The 17,925-nt window shown below is 31.4% G+C and overlaps 2 protein-coding genes across 2 annotated transcripts in view; one reads left to right on the forward strand and one right to left on the reverse strand.

Annotated features, from left to right (window-relative positions):
• Positions 1 to 243: 243 nt before the first annotated feature.
• LOC143910734 (medium-chain acyl-CoA ligase ACSF2, mitochondrial-like) lies at positions 244 to 3,643 on the forward strand. Its single transcript, XM_077429332.1, has 11 exons — positions 244 to 260; positions 544 to 916; positions 1,001 to 1,221; positions 1,314 to 1,432; positions 1,505 to 1,611; positions 1,719 to 1,843; positions 1,930 to 2,098; positions 2,176 to 2,286; positions 2,361 to 2,497; positions 2,598 to 2,739; positions 2,812 to 3,643. Exons 1-11 carry the CDS (start codon positions 244 to 246, stop codon positions 3,037 to 3,039), a joined length of 1,749 nt encoding a protein of 582 aa, XP_077285458.1. The 3' UTR covers positions 3,040 to 3,643.
• The window catches only part of LOC143911235 (uncharacterized), a 120,668-nt gene continuing 106,003 nt past the window's right edge, over positions 3,261 to 17,925 (reverse strand). The window contains exons 6-11 of the mRNA XM_077430048.1: positions 13,555 to 13,700; positions 8,051 to 8,171; positions 7,807 to 7,970; positions 7,429 to 7,716; positions 6,601 to 6,803; positions 3,261 to 6,506 (exon numbers count right to left, since the gene is read on the reverse strand). Coding sequence (XP_077286174.1) covers positions 5,252 to 6,506; positions 6,601 to 6,803; positions 7,429 to 7,716; positions 7,807 to 7,970; positions 8,051 to 8,171; positions 13,555 to 13,700 — 2,177 coding nt within the window. The 3' untranslated portion in view covers positions 3,261 to 5,251. The remainder of the gene's footprint in view (positions 6,507 to 6,600; positions 6,804 to 7,428; positions 7,717 to 7,806; positions 7,971 to 8,050; positions 8,172 to 13,554; positions 13,701 to 17,925) is intronic.

A 17,925-nucleotide genomic window follows, 5' to 3' on the forward strand; every position in this document is an offset into this window, starting at 1 on the left:
ACTTCTAACTAATTACAGGATCAAATTTTGTGCTGACAATCTTTGTATCATATTTATGCTTGTGAACGTTTACTGGAAAATATATCGTTTTTTTATAAATGTTATTACTATTTTTATATTGAAATAAATTCTATATAATTTAATAAAAGATTAATTTTTCTGAAGTCGAGATTTTTCATTTTTTTTTTCAAATACATAACTTTCAATATTGCACGATCAATTTGTAAGTATTTTCGGTATGATATGAAGAAAATCCAATGGTAAATGATCACTAAATATTCATTTAGTTGGTTTTTACTATTCCTTGCATGTGGATTTCATCACTTCTCCATTCTGGTATGTTAAAAACTTATTTTATATCACATTTTCATTAAATTTATCATAACTTGGGAAAGCATGTTTAATTTAAATATTTATATTTCAATATCAACTGGTCATATTTATAAATATTAAAAAAAAGACCACCAACTGTAATTAATAATTTTACTACTGTGGTAAATGCCTAATAATTAATTGATAATCAATTCATCTGAAAATCAATAGGTCCCCGCCAGTTTTAAATAGCTATGTGCACAATGTAGGCCCAAGGCCATTGCAAAATTCAACAATTGGAGAAGCTTTAACAAAAGCAGCAAACACTTGGCCAGGCAATCAACTCATTATCTCTGAATATGAAAATAAATCGTTAACATTTGAAGAAACTGTATTAGAGGTACGTATATGTAAAATTAAATATATGAATATGTACATATTTGTATGTAAAATTCAACATATTACAATTTTAAAGGCGGATAAACTAGCTTCAGGACTTTTAAAATATGGATTGAAACCAAACGATAGAATAGGAGTTTGTTCTCCCAACTCGGCACGATATTTAGTGACTATGATGGCAGCCTCGAGAATAGGTCTAATTTTGGTAAAATATATGGAATTTTCTCAATACGTATATGCATTATTTTGTTATGTATTAATAAGAATATCGTATTTTCATATGTGACAGGTAGCTATTAATCCTGCGAATCAAATAAGAGAACTGAAATATTGTTTGAATAAAGTTGGCGTTAAGGCACTGGTAATCCCTTCTAATACAAAAACTCAAAATTTTTATAATATGTTGAGAATTATGATGCCTGAATTTGGCCAATGCGCTCCTGGTGAACTAAACAGTTCATCTGTGCCATCTTTGAGAGCAGTAATAACAATGGACGATACTAAATTAGAGTATGTTTTCATTTTTTCATTTTAAACCAAAATTTCTATATAATATACATACCTGTTTCATTAAGTTTTAATGGCTTAAATTAAAATTTAAGTGGGGTCTTAAAATATAAAGATATAATGGCGATGGGTAATGGCAATGAAATATCGTCACTTCAATCAACAATACGTCCCGACTCTAGCTATGCAATTTTATTTACCTCGGGAACTACTGGTAACTTATACTCAAATATTATTAATTTGTAAACTTGACAAATCAGATTTATTGTAATATATCTTATTTTAGGTTTGCCGAAAGCAGCTTTACAATCGCATTTTAACTATATGAATAATAGTATGGATGTTGGTTACCGTATTGAATTAGATAAAAAATTCCACAATATATGTCTCCAGGTAAAATATTATATTATAATTTCAAATGTATGATGACTATGTAATGTTACTACGAAATTCTTATTATAATATAATATATGTAATGATAAAAATGTTACAATTTTTAGTTGCCATTTTTCCATGCATTTGGCCTTTTATTATTTTTGGCATCTATTCAGCACGGATCGACTCTAATAATTCCATCTGCTACGTTTAAAGCAGATGATACAATCAAAACAATAGCAAAACATAAGTATACCTTAGCTTTATTCCATTCTCCTAATCTTTATTTAAATGCGCTTCTTAAATTTTTAATAATTCATATACATATGTACGTAGGTGCACGGCATTAACCGGTACTCCGACAATGTATGTCGATATGCTGAAGAGGAGGCAGGAGCGTGGAATCATATTAGATTCACCAGAAATGGCCATCACAGGAGGGGCTCCATGTTCACCTAAATTATTCAACAAAATCACACAAGACTTTGGTGTTTCACACATACGGGTAAACCATTTTCTTTGTTTATAATTTAATTATTATGCAACTTTTCATCATTGCTTTTACTTTCACTTTATTTTTAGTCTGTTTATGGAATGACAGAAGTATTGACAGCATTCCAGTCTATGCCTAGTGAAGATATGTACTGCACGACAGAAACTGTCGGCAGATTAATGGAAAATCTAGAAGCGAAGGTAAATACATACACATATGCATGGTAATATTTTAACTGTCAAGATATATGTTTTTAATTATTATTTCGCTTTAGGTAGTTGATGAAGAAGGTAAATTAGTTCCAATGGGAACGCCTGGAGAATTATGTATAAGAGGCTATGCTAATATGACAGGATATTGGGGTGATAAAACAAACAATGTTATTAGTAAGGAAAATTGGTTGAAAACTGGGTTAGTCAATATAAAATCATGTATTTTATGATCTTTTATTCTACATGTGTATATTATGAAATGGAATTCAAATATTGAACATATTTTTTTTTAAATTTAGTGACCAGTTTATACTCGAAGAGAACGGTTATGGTAGAATAGCGGGGCGAATAAAAGACATAATTATAAGAGGAGGAGAAAACATTTTACCAAAAGAAATTGAAGATTTTTTAAACACCCACCCAGATGTATTGGAAACACAAGTAATTTTGTATTCAATAAACTTAAAAATCTATGTATGTGGGGTTATATTAATCAATATCTTTATCTAATAGGTTTTTGGAATAAAGGATGATCGATTGGGTGAAGAAATATGTGCTAGTGTTCGAGTGAAGCAAGGCTCAGTGTTCGACTATAATCAATTGAAAATGTATTGTAAAGGTACAATAGCACACTTTAAAGTACCCAAATACCTTAAAATTGTAGACGATTTTCCAAAGACTGCCTCCGGGAAAATACAAAAATTCAAATTGAAGGAAATGGTAGAGAGTGGTACGCTGTAAATGTATAGTCTTTATAATGTGTATGTGTATGGTATTGTAAAGTATGTGATTAATTTACTGAAAGTTTATTTAATCCAGTATTTTTTATAATAAGAGTTTCAATATTATGATAATGCATGTTTTAGTGCAAGTAACTTTGTGTAATTGTAATGTATAATATATATATTTCGTGTAAGATTTATGATAAGTTGGGATTAAAATAAAATTAAATATTTAACATGTGTGTATATAATTTTCTTTACTTTTCTATGATAAAATTACATTTTATAGACAAGATAATACACAAAGATTTGCAAAATTGTAACAAAAACATATTTAATAACAGAGTAGTGGAATGAAGTTTATAGTACACTTAATTATAATTAAAGATTCAATCGTAAAGCGATACATTAATTACAATTCGAGAAAACATATATATTCTTTACAAAATGAGTATTCAGTATGATAAATAAATATAAACGACACAAACATAAGTGCTCAAATTTTATTTGGATACCATTCAAAACATGACAACCACATACGCTCAGTTTACAATATTGGAAAATCTCAATCCTTTCTCAGAATCCTAAAACAAAATCTTTTCATATCATACTTTTAGTTACGTAAGAAAAAAAAAACTCTAATAAAGAAACACCACTAAAATCTAATTTTTTATGTACATAAGCATCGAAACAATACTCGATGAATATTAAAAGGTCATTCTAAAATTTGTACATGCAAAAAACTAAAATAAAAAATTTTCAATTGCATCTCAAATTAATTGTACCATTTAATAATTCACAAAATAAATAATTTAGTACTAATTAAAATTTACATTACGACAATAATTATCATAGGTTTTTTATTGGCAATAATCTTCAAAATTCAATACAATGTGATTTCAATATGAAAACTCACACGTTAAGACTGTACACTTACATTGGAGTCAATGAATCTAAATTAACGAACAGGTTAAATACAAGAAACAATGACTACGCATCTATTATTTTATAATTATTATATATGACTAACGACAGTCAGAAACAATGACTATTTTTACTTATATATCTAGTCTGGTTGACTTTCACAAATCGATTACTGACTGGTATCATTTCATGCATACAAAATTTTACAAAATGACTACAAATTTAAAGTAATTATCATGAATAAAAAATATTTGGACCTAAATACACATCTTATGCAATGCTAAAAATCATCAGTGACACAAACTATATACAAGCGTTACTGCTTATCGCAAATATTCATACCGAATTCGAAGAAAAATATATTTAAAATAAAATTGATCCACAGTGATATACATGTTTATTAGTCTCATACACACACACACACATACTCAATTATATTATATACAAAGATTTTAGCGGAAAATATGACTATTGCTTAACATTCAAAATTTAAAGGATAAATATCAATGTGAATTTGAGTTAGACATAAATATATGTATATAATTAAAAGTCATTGCAATTGGAAAAAAGATTAATTTGCATTTAATTGGGAAAATATTTTTAAAATATGAAATTAACGAGGTTGTGTAAGTTTTACCACATATTTATTTGATTCAAATAAAATAATAATAAAAAACATAATACCCGTTTTTTTACGTATCTCATATATATTTATATAATTATTATATTAAAACTTATTTATATGACCGACATACATGAAGTGAAAATTGAATGTAACTTTAAAATAGAAGTATGGGTATTATAGATTGTTTATGATGTTATATTTATACTAAAATGTATTGTACATAGAATGTACGTAAACTGCGGGAAGGCAATCAACATCAGCAAAACTTTTTAACGATTCAAATTCAAACGCATGGTATATAAAAAGTCCATGATAAATATAATATATACGATACAATGAAATTAATAATATAATGTTAATACATTCAGGTACACATAAACTAATTAATAATTAAAAATAAAAACAGTTTCATTAATATCATATATCGCCATATTTTGAGTGATACTTTCACACTGAAGAAACGTCACAACAAAAATAACAAATAAGCAATATATGTAAGTATTTCTATATTAAATTTGCACTTCACGCATGTCGATTCACCAACCAGAAACAGTTATATGTCGCAAAACACTATTTGTACAAAATAAATTCAAGTTTATAAAAATTGGCCAAAAACAATATTAAATTTTTTTTATAAACATTGTCTGCGAATGGACAAACGAGTCCATTAAAAGTCCCAATTTCATATATCACTTTCTGAAACACCCATAACACCATCTTCTGACCAGCTGACGTCCATCGGCGTCGCAGACAGACTCTGATCCATAGTCTCGGCGATTTTTTGCAAAACCGGATCGGCCAATCTATCTCCGGCTCCATTTAAATTCAAATATTTGTCAGATCCACATTCTGATCCACTTTCACTGTCACTCGAACTGGGCGACGGTTCATCTAGGGACGAGTCGTCTTCCGAATTGGCGCCGGATATCAAAGCCTCTCCGGCAGATTCTTTGGGTACAGATTCACACTCGGGCAGCAGCACCAAATCTTCGTTTTCGATCGAAGCATTATCATTAAAATTACATGGTACTTGAATGTTATCTAAAATATTATCGCTCTGCTTTTCTATAAAAGTTTCCCTATTACTAAGTGGCACACTGTCGAATGATGATGCTGCTGTACGAGCACTGGGCGAGTGTAAATCTTGTCTTCCGGAATTCTTCCTCGGTGTGCTCGTTCGGATCGGTCGTGACGGTATATATTGATTGTGTTCGATTGAATTAGAACGGAACAATTTACAATTTGTTGATCGCAAAGCTGTAGGTTCAAGGCATGACGCTGACGCCGATTGTGCTAAAGAATGAGGAGACGCTGATGTTGAGAGGCCTTTAGGTCGCGAGCGTTGTCTCTTGGTAGCTTCACGTGCTGGAGGTGAGGTGGATACTCGAAATGAACCGGCTCTGCGCACTATTCGTGATACCATTTCTTCTGGTGTTTCAATTTCAAGCACCCAACTGACTGAGTCGTTCTTTTCCACAACGCCTTTGACTTTAGGTGAATTGGGTGGAGATAGATCTTCACTTTGGAAATAATCAGAAGATTTCTTCTTATCGGTTAAACTAATTTTATTGTCACCACCTTCTGATCTAGATGCCCTCCGCAAATTTGTCCGCCATTCTCCACGTCGGTCTTGAAGACTAGTTGAATGTAAATACTTCTCGTTGAAACTAGCAGTAGTTCTCACCTGACCTCGGACGAAATTATCCCCGGGGAACGTTTGATTGGTTGATTCAGGAATTGCGATTCCAGTTCTACGTTGGATGCTTGTGTTATTTTGATCGTTCCTTAATACAGAATGTGCAGCTAGAAGATTCACGACTTCTGAATTCTGCATCAACCTGTATTGAAGTTCTTCATTGTGTAAAGATAAACGATTTTTCATGGCGGACTCTCTAGAGAATGATTCTTGTAATTGTTTGTTCTGTTGTAGAAGATTTCTAAAAAAATAAAATATAATAAATAACTTGTTAATTAAAAAGTATGTAAATTTTTTAACAGAATTTAGATATTTTGAAGAAACATATGACTCACATTTCATCTTGAAGTTTGCGATTAAGCTGTGTACGAAGGTCTTCTACTGTAGCTGATAGGGTAGCGTTACGTTGAAGAGCAGATGGAAGTTGTTCTGCTGCATTTTTGTAATCTTCATGCTTTTTACGAAGTTCACTCAGTTCCTCCATCTTCATATCGAGCACAGATTTCAACGATTGTATTTCTGCAGCCATTTTACTTTCCTGAAAAATTCAAAAATAAATTATATAAGCAACTTTGATAAGAAACATTAACTTATTGCTAATATTATTATCTAATTAAGTATAAGAAATCCAAAACTACTAGATTACCCAATGATTACCTTAAATTTAGAAAACTTAGAGTCATATGCAAAGTATGCTCCAAGTAAAAGTTTTAAAGCTCATTCTTTTCAAAAATTTCATTACGGTGTCGAAAAACATAGTTCAAAAATTTACAGAACTTTATAAATTCATTGAATCATAACAAAAACACTTCAGAAGGCAACATAAAATCACTGGAAAATAGACATCCCCGAACACTTCATTACATAGCAAACTGTAAAAAAACGTATCTCATGGTGAAGCAACTACAAATGCAAATACTCTTGTAATCGAATTCACTACACAAATAATTGTTTTTTCATTCGTAACATTCTTGTGAGCACATGCTTTTAAATACTCAGTTTGACCATAGGATTGAGAAACTTCAAGAAAATAAAACCCAGTATTTTAAAGCATATTCCCGTAAGGGTGATACAAATGAATTACTGAAAATTACATTTATAGCGTAACAAACCCAAATTTTAATCTAATAGCATGAAATAAATAATTGAAATAAAAAATTTACCTTAGTTCTTGGCGGTGAAAGATTGGCATCCTCAAGATTTGGTTTTGGTTGAGAATCTTTGATTTCTTGTTGAGCTAATCTAAATAGTTGCGCTTCTTGCCTCTCTGTGGTTAAAGCCTTTTCGGCTTCATCATTGATAAGCCGCAACCTTTTGACTTCTTCATTGGCAAGTTCTAAGTCATGCAACAGAGCTGTTTTTTCAGCTATATGTTTCCTAGTAGCATCCTCAGCCCTGACAACACGCGTCCTACTTTCAGCTACATCGTGTTTCAGTTCCGACAACGTGCTCTATATAAAAACAAAACAAAATCATTACACAATTCAAAAACAAATTTTACATCAACATAACATCAACCATCAGAATACTACGACTTTTACCTTTAAATTCCTAATTTCTGCCGACAACGCAGTGCTCTCCTCTAACGTAGACTTGTATGTTTTTTCTGCCTCGGTAATAGTAGCAATAATCTTAGAATTATGTTCATCTTCTCGAGCTCTAAGTTCATCTTCAAGTTGTGTTATTTTGGATAAGCTTTGAGTCACTGAAATCAAAAAGTTCATTAGTATAATACACAGACAAATAAAATATTTGCAATTATACACAACGACAAATGGAAATTACATGTGTTGTGATCCGCTCGTTGTGATGATAGTACTCTTTGTAGACGACCAGCTGCCTCGGCTAGCTGAGCCTTTGCATTCGTAGCTTGTACTTTCCATCGTGGAGCATTCAAAGCATCCAACTGAAAAGAAAAATGTATACAAATAAGATAAAATCAATACAATAACATTGAAGAAAATCATACACATATGGAATATATTTCGTTTGAAAAGAAATAAAAAAAAACCACAAAACACCCAATGTATCCTCACCTGAATCGGTTCCGAAACCATTTTAAGGATTTTCATGGAAAATGATGCTCCTTTCCAACTGCGTATTTGATCAGCCTTCAGGCTGCGTTACGCGAATTCCAATTATACGCGTTGCGGTTATCAATATTGAGACCACAGTCGAGCACGAAGAAGGCCCAGAACGTTCGATAGTCCAGAGGGCCAAGAGTTGAGGGGAGGGTGGAGGGTGGAGGGTTGAGGGCGAAGTGCCGCAGACAAGTGCGCCACCAGGATCGACCGCTTCGTGCGACCGGTCAATGCCAACTGTTGAGAAGCGTCGGTTTTCCCTCACCCACACCGACACTACCCTCACCGAATTGATTCGCAAAACCCGCCCCACCACCTCGCAGGTACAAGTCGAATCCCGGAATGCGATTGGCGGATGACAACACGACCAATCAACGCTTTTACCGAATGGAAATCACAATTCTAGGAAGGCTCTAAGTAAAATTCCAATTGCCTGTACAAATTTATGTACAATAACTATCGTCGAAATTAAGCTATGCATGTAAAAACCGCATGTGTGAATAAACATCATCGTCTCCAAAATTTTTGCATTCTTAAACGTGTTTGTTACGATTATTTTTCACCATAGAACTATCGGAAGCGATTATAATTTGTATCGGTGACCAAACCGCACAAAATGGTAAAGTTTCAAACCGATCGGAAGAATACTATTTTAAATAAAGACACTATTTTCAGACCAAAAGGCGAAGTGAAACTAATAAAAGCGTTGTAAAAAATGTGGGATAAAAACACGACAGTTTTATAATCTTGAATAGTGTCTCTAATATTATATATATATGTACATACATACATACATATATGTACATATACATATTATGCTCTTTGCGAAGCTATTCTATTGATAATTGGCTTACCTCGATAAAATAAACGAATTTTTGTTATTAATCCACAAGAATAGTCGAAATATGATTTTTTTAAGTGGAATTTTATTTAATTCTCATATAAAGATAATTTAATATATTATCCCTATTAATTCAATTGAGATTCGTGTAAATACGAGTAAACACTAGTATGAGCTTTTTGCTCGCAATTTTACCGATTTAAAGTTCAGCACACTTCCAATTAACCCTTTTAAACGAAAACAAAAAATAGTGTGGTCAGAACACTATCTCAATAAATATGTTTCAATAGAAAATACTCAATATAAAATAGTAATAACAGTGGGAAAAAATCCCAAGTGAAAATACGTAATTTTGACTTTTGATTTGAACTGGACGACTACTTAGAGAGATTTGAAAGCTGAAAAGTACTACAAATGAAAGATAAAATACCCGACTATAGATTCCAATATTCATTTTGAACAGGAAATTGACAGATTTTGAGACATCGACCGAACAACAAAAAGATATAGAAAAATCGCGCGATTTAAAAAACACATATCTCTGAATCTCCATTTTTTCATCCAATCAACATTTTTTATTACCAGATTCGTGTTTACTGGGCATAGATCTATAAGAAAAGTCATATCTCGTCTCTGAACCATTTTTCGTGTCGAACAGTGTTATTAAAGGATTTACATCGCCGCCTTGAATGTTGCCGTGCGATAATATTTGCCATAGTACTTTAATTTTATTACATTTTTGACTAAATTGAGTTTTGATCCTCTATGTACATACATACATATATTCAAATTCTACGAAAATATACGAATAACTTTTCAAGATAATATAATTTAATAACTACATATGTACATATATATATAACAAATTTTTAAAAACTAGTATATAATTTATTTTTAATAACTATACACCATATTTTATAATTTAATTTTAATTTAACAATGTATATGTATATACCAGTGACTTTTCAAAATAATTTAATACAAAATTACACATCAATTCTTTTCTAAAATCAACCATTGAAATGTCAAAAGGCAAAATTCGAAACTAGTAGAAAATTAGTATCAAACTATAATATATTTCAATGAAAATACAATTAATTGGAGTACAATCAGTGGCGGATCAAGTAAATGGGGGGCTCCAGACTCATTTGAAATTTGAGGCCCCCACTTGAGTAAAAAAAATGCTATCATCGTTTTTTACCATGCTTTTCAGTATATTGTTTTTCATAAAGATTTTACAAAACCATATTTTTTTATTAATTTTTATTAATATATATTTGAAACACTAACAGTTTTTGAAATAAAATACGAAATATTTTAAAATACTACGTAAAATATGTATGTAGGTATGAGTTTCATTTACTCTTGGCTTACGAACGTATTGTGGACAATGATAATAATTTGTAAATTTTGGAAGCAAAGCCCCATTTCAGGGGCCCCAAGCGAGCGCTTATTTTCAATGATAAACCGCCGCTGAGTACAATTAAGACAAATCATTATATTTATATTCAGTCCCTCTGATTAATTTCATATTTAAAATTTCACCTTAATTAATTGGGTCTCAAAGACGTATCACAATTTTGTTCCAAAGATGCAATATACATTATTACCGATATATAAATATATAAAGACGCAATATACCAATACCGATTAATATATAATAAATAAAAAATGCGCTTGTTCGATTTATTTGATATAATCTTGAAAATGCGTAAAATGGATTACTTAAACTTTCGCTAAACTTATCTAATGTTCATTGCAAACCGACGAACGATGTGCTGCAAGTTTGGTGACAGGTATACAGTTTGAGTGACAGATATACAACAGGTACGTATTGGATTATATTAGGTGACGACTTCAACGAACCCACCTGTTAAAATTTTATAATTTTGAAATTCATTTCTACCTGGGTACTTTCAAAATATGCACTTAAAAAGGGCACAGGAAAAAGAGAAATTTAATCTATAAATGTATTTCGATTAAGACGATTTCACAACGAAATATTAGAAGGAATGATTCATAACTATGTATGTATATATGTATTTTAAGTTTATGTGAAAGTGGACACGAAATTATTTGAATATTAAATATCGCTATATTAATTCATCAATTTGAATAATATTGATAAAAATAATATATTAATTTGGATGGTATTTTAAATTCATTTTTATATTTGTATTTAAAACATCTTATTTTTTTAGATACAAGATTTATTGATTTTTCATTTTTAATTCAAATTAATATCGTATCTTTTTATCGTTGCAAAGAAAACACTCAAGTGTATCGATTTGGTAAAAAAAACCACTCATGGAAAAAAACTGTTTTAGAATATGTAGCTCTTTTGTTTCGTTTTTTTACCAGTGCCGGATTTACCCACAAGTTCCCATTTGGAAAGGCCTTATTTATACGGGCAATATTAAATTATGCTATATTAAATGTAATATATATTATATTATATATGAAATTAAAAAAAAATTATTATGATCAAAAATATTTTTGCATTTTTTTAAATTTATATTATTTGGTATTTATTTAATAAAAGGTATTTAAAAGAGGAAAAATATATGTAGTCACATATGTATATATATATATATGTATATTAATTTTGTTAAATTTATATTTAAGTTAAAGCCCGAATAACACTTACATAATTCAAAAAGGGCCTCACTTGTCTTAAATCCGGCCCTGTTAGTATCCGATACAATATTGATAGACCGATACAAACTGGATTATATTCCAGGGTTGTGAAGTCAAAGTGGACGCATTTCATGCGGAGTTGGAGTTGGGGTCGGAGTCTTAAAAAAAATCAACCGACTAGGACTCTTTTTTTTATTATTCTTTTTAATTAATAGCATTACGATATGTATCAACTATGTCGAGTCTCCAATTTTATTGAAATAAATCCATTAATAAATTGAATGTTAATAATATCTATATAAACTTCATGAATTTAAATTACATTTTAAATAAAATCGTTGAATTGCACGTACATATTTTGATATGTCGTGCCCTCATTTTTTATAAAACGGATTTTTTTGTGTATGAAATTCATATACTATGTATATATGTACATACACTACCGTCCATATGTTTAAGACCAATATGTTTTTTGAGCATAACTTATACAATTTTACGTCAATTTAAAAAAAATAAACGCAGTTTTATTGAGAAATTATATATCTATTAAAATTATTAAACAGATTTTAAAAACTAAACAAAAACATCAAACGAAACTTTCATCGAAAAATATCACCTTCACTTGAAATGACTGTTGTATATAATTTTGGCATTCTATTAATAAAATTTTACATTTTGATGGTAGGTACGGACTTCCAGAATTATTTTAGATAATTTCAATGTTTTTTATGTACATATCATATCAGTCCGACTTTGAATTCGTACTAGTGAAGAAATTATCTATCCCAGAAATTTTCAAAATGATTAAAATCCGTTTAATTGTATAAGATATGCTCAAAAAACATGTTGGTCTTAAACATATGGACGGTAGTGTACACTCTGAATGTACTTACTTTTTAGTTATACCCATTTCATTACCAATACTTCAATAAATTGGGTTAGATGCCAATTTTTAGAGATTTTTTCAATTCCACAAATTTTTTATATTTTGAAAATTGTTATTATTTTTATTACTAACAATTTTATACGTTGGCAAGAAAAGGTCTATCTTACAAAAATCGTTCAAGTTGGAGTTGGAGCCGAATCATAAGATAAAGTCGTGTGAATTTTTTTAAGTCGGAGTCGGAGTCGAAGCATAAGGTAAAAGTCATAGTCGGAGTCAGTAAATTTTGAAACGAATCCACGGCCCTGTTTTATTCACAAACAATGCGATTCTATGTAGAAAAAATTAGAATTTACTAAAAAATATATATTGTATTTTATGATGTTATAATCGTTAAGACATATCACGAATCCGACCTTTCCAAATAGATCCACTATAAACATTATAAAAATAAGCAAAACGAACATTGTTGAACATGTCGGCTATATACATAGCATTCGTGCAAGAGGGTAGGTCATGTATGGCGTCATCCGCTCTAGGGGTACCTGTAGTACATTATTGTATAAATTTCCAGGAAAAACCCGACGCTTTCACTGAATCATGTTGTTGATCGCCTAAATTCACCCCCCGCCTCCCCCCGGCTAAATATTCACCACCCTGCTGATTAAAAGTTGACGGCAACACGAACCGTGCGATATACGATTTCGCAGTAAACAGTACAAAAAAGAAAATAAAACAAAAATATCGACCGAGTACGGGAGTTCTACGATTTTTGGGACACTGGACTAGTGACCCGAAACATCGAGAACTTGAATCAATTTATTATGTATATTTGAATTGAACGTACCTGAAATACGAGGTATTGTACGAGGACTGCTAAAGCTTCAACTCCTCGTGTTGGCGGGGGTTGGGGCGCGGGGGGCAACGGGGGCGCAGCCCCAACTCCCGGGGGCGCCTTTAATACACTTCCAGGGCTTGACGCTCTATTTTGATCTGAAAAACAAAATAAAAAACAATTTAATTTCAACTCAAAAAAAAAGTAACAGTATGCACTAAAAATAATCGAACATTGATGGCGCTTAGTTTTATATAGAGCTGCATTTAGCTCGCGTGTTTACGCTGTGTTAAATTTAAATCGAATTCGTGAGAAAAAATCGCTACAGACGTCAATGGCAGATTTTGAATGTCTATAAAAACCTACTTACATACATATGTATATCATATCCAATCTAACTGGAGTTCATCTGAGTTTCATATATTAAACTCGTAAAATATTAAAACGATAGATGCGTAAGAGAGACACAACAAGATGATGGACGACAAAAACGATAACAGTTGATTTGAATAAGTGAACAAGTTGTTGTGTGCGACGAACTAGAGATGACTTAATTATGAGTGGGTGCTGATGACTGTCTGTTAGCTGAACAGTAAATCTTAATACGTATGTAATTCTACGGGTGGTTTAAATCTTACAAACACAATTTCAATTCAGTCACTACACAATTTACACACGAGTGTATAAAAACGTTCATTCAGCTGTGTTTAACAAAAAAAAATACCGGTATCAGAGCCAGTGGAAGACTGCATATTACTAATATCTACATACACAGTATTTATTTATTTTTAATGTATACCAAGAAAACCTAACAGGTATCCCCAATGGCAAGAAACATTGTACATTATATACAAGTATTATTAGTATTATACAAAATAAATACATATCAATTAAAATCCACAAAGACATCTATGGTCAAATTTGTAAATTTGCAGCATTTTATAGAATTCAGTGAAATTCGAGATTGCTTTTAAACTCGCCAATTTTTTTGAACCGTTTCAATAAAAATCAGATAAATTGGCAAACTCTGATAGGAAACGATCCATGGTGTGGCCAGCAGAAACTAGTGGGATTTGAACCCGTGACCATTTTGTTCAAAGTATTATATGATAAACACTAATCTATTCTTCTGGATGGTATGAAGAAATACCATAAAAATAATCATATTTTTCTCCGATGCCAATTGAGTGTGCTTTTTCAGACTATTTTGTTTATATTCGATTTTTTTTTATCTTTGCACCTTGAAAACAAACTCGAAACTGAATTCAAATCTTAGAAAACAATCATATTTAAAAGAAGTAGTCATTTAAAACCAAACAAATAAAGGGATAATATTTTTACTGTCCTAAATTTGTGAAATAGCAAGCGTTACGTTTTATGTGACTGCGACTGTATGTATGTACATACAATACAATTTTAGATACATACAATATGCAGCTCATACATCTATAAACAATGTCTTTATACCGCGCCTAACTAAGAAAATATTATCGAAATCAATGATTGATTTTTTTTCACTTATTTTGCTCTCAATTTTGATTGAAAAAAATAAACACTTATATATTATGCCATAAGGTTAGTTTCAGATGACATGCATTTAGCGCGCGTCATCAGAATTTAAACCTTTTTTATTAAAAATCATGACACTACATAGTGTCACCACACACATCGAATTTGACATTTTTCTCGAGGTGCATAACGATAGACATAACAATAAAAATTCCAAACAAAATTAAAATGGAATCAGAACATAAGATTTAAATACCGAAATATTTTCGAAATGAATTAATATAAAAAAAAAATAAATAATAATAAATTTGAACTGTTTATATTTAATTATACGTTTCAGAGAGATCAAAGAATCCCACATGCGTTTCCGCTCAAGTCGATTGCTCAACCATGATCGTCAAAATATACTTTCAAAGTCACTACACACATGCACACCTACAATTAAACAAACATTTATACGAATATCAAAGTAAATGCACGTGTCAAGGAATGTATAATAACATTGCGCACACTTAACCTCATCCATCTCATTTCGGTCTTACAGAAAAAATACTCCATTCACATACCAATTAAGGAATTTAGCGAGAGCGAAATATACGTACATATATCATACAAAAGATGCGAATTTTGCACCGGAGCAAAAGATGCGAATTTTGGTTTTCCCACGATACACCTAGTGGAAAGCTTGCGTCATATCAAGATAACGTAAGATAAAAAAAATCAACGATTTTAAGCAAAGTGCTATGCCTCGAATCAATCGATTTATCTTGAAGAAAAAAGAGTTTTTTCATATAGCCTTTTTTTAATAGTTTTAGATGAGATTTTTTTTAAATAAACGCTCAATAGTAACCTATTGAAGTTTTATTGTGTGAATTATGATTAGTTTTGACTAATTAACGAGAACTCCCGTACACAGTGCTCCACTTTCATAACGGCCATTTGTGTCGGAAGCGGGCTTTTCGAAAAATCGTCATTATTTTATTTTATTATTTTGATTCATTTTAAGTTGACGTTTGGACCATTATTTATTTATTTATTTATTTATTTATTTATTTAATAGTTTTGGACCATTGTGGCATTACAGGAAGAACCTAATGCGCCACAATGGCCTACATTTGAAAAAGATATAAAAACATGATATAAAAACAAGTAAACTGTAAATAAAGGAAAAAAGCAAAAGCAGAAAACATGGTAAAATAAAATAATAAAAAAAAGTAACAAAAGGAAAATAATACATCATTCAGAGAGAAAAAAAAAATAACAAAAGTGTAAAAATTAAAAATAAAATCCATAAATCCCATTCTTTGTTTACACTGAGCAAAATTAAAATAGTATATAAAAATGTACAAAAGAGAAAGAAAAAATAAAATAAAATAAAACAAAATATGAATAAAAAATAAAATCACAGCGAGGCCCAAATGGAAGAGAGTAGATTAAGATTCCACTCATTCATCACATTCAAATTAAGAAAGTAACGATGAGCGCAGGTTACCAGATAAATATGTTAAGATAATATCTGACAATCTACGCTCCCCAAGGTGGAAAATATCACATTCAGGGACAGCAGCAACGATTTCATTGAGAAGTCGAATAGCTCTTGGAATAGGAGCCATTCGAAAAAGAACTGTGCGAGCAGCAGGTACAACCATTAAATGATGATGTCTACCACGCACATAATTATTAGGGACATAAAGTCCCAACTGTTCCAGCAACAACGGGCATGACGTATTACCACGCAATAGCTGGAGAACGAAACGAATTAACGAGAAGTTTCTCCGAAGTTCAAGGGAATTATACCCAAGCATGCCCAAAAGGAAAGGAGTAGGATAGAGATATGGGTAGTACCCATACTCTTTCTTATAAAGAAAACGAAGAAATGCTTTTTGCACTTTTTCTATAATAAGAGAGTAGTTTGCTTCATGCGGGTTCCACACAATTGCATTATACTCTAGCTTACTTCTAACAAGCGAGTTGAAAAGCAAGCGAGAAGACAAGGGGTTGGAGAATAATCTAGCATATCTCAAGACAAATCCAAGTCGACGAAAGGAAACGTCAGCGATTGTCTTGATGTGGTTGTGAAAGGTGAATTGAGGATCAAAAGTGATACCCAAGTCGACCATTGATTCCACGCGCTTCAACAATACGGATCCAATGGAATATCCGTGACAATAGAGCGAATTCGCACGTCCATAACTCATAATAGCACATTTACTAGTATTCAGTTCAAGCCCTAAACTGGAACTGAACTCTAAAACAGCGTTAATATCAGCTTGAAGGAGAGAGGCTTGCCTCTCATCCTTAACAGCAAAGAATAGTTTAACGTCGTCAGCAAACAAGAGACATGAAGCATTGCGTAGTACTTTTGGGAGGTTATTAATGACTATTGTAAATAGTAAAGGGCCTAAGGTGGACCCCTGAGTTACACCAGATCGCGTAAAAAATGAAGGAGATTCATAAATACCATATCTAACAAATTGCTTCCTATCACTAAGATAAGAAGCAAAGAGTTTAAGAAGACGTGGAGAAAAGCCCACTTCAGCTAATCTGATCATAAGAGCGTCATTGTTGACAAGATCAAATGCTTTTCGAAAGTCAAAGTAGGCTACATCAACTTGTTGTCCACGGTCAACTTTAGACATGGTATAATATGAAAAGCAGGCAAGATTAGTGGTAGTGGAACGACATGGTGAAAAACCATGCTGCTCATCACACAACAATCTTTTGAACTGCAAAAGAATCAAACGGTGAAGGATATTATCGAAAATTTTGGGAATAGCCGAGATGATAGCAATAGGTCTGTAATTTTCAACCTCATTTTTAGAGCCACTTTTATGAATGGGAATGACTCTAGATAATTTCCATTTTTCAGGATAA

Source organism: Arctopsyche grandis, chromosome 4 (genome assembly GCF_051622035.1).
Source record: "Arctopsyche grandis isolate Sample6627 chromosome 4, ASM5162203v2, whole genome shotgun sequence".
In the NCBI taxonomy this organism is placed as follows: Eukaryota; Metazoa; Arthropoda; class Insecta; order Trichoptera; family Hydropsychidae; genus Arctopsyche; species Arctopsyche grandis.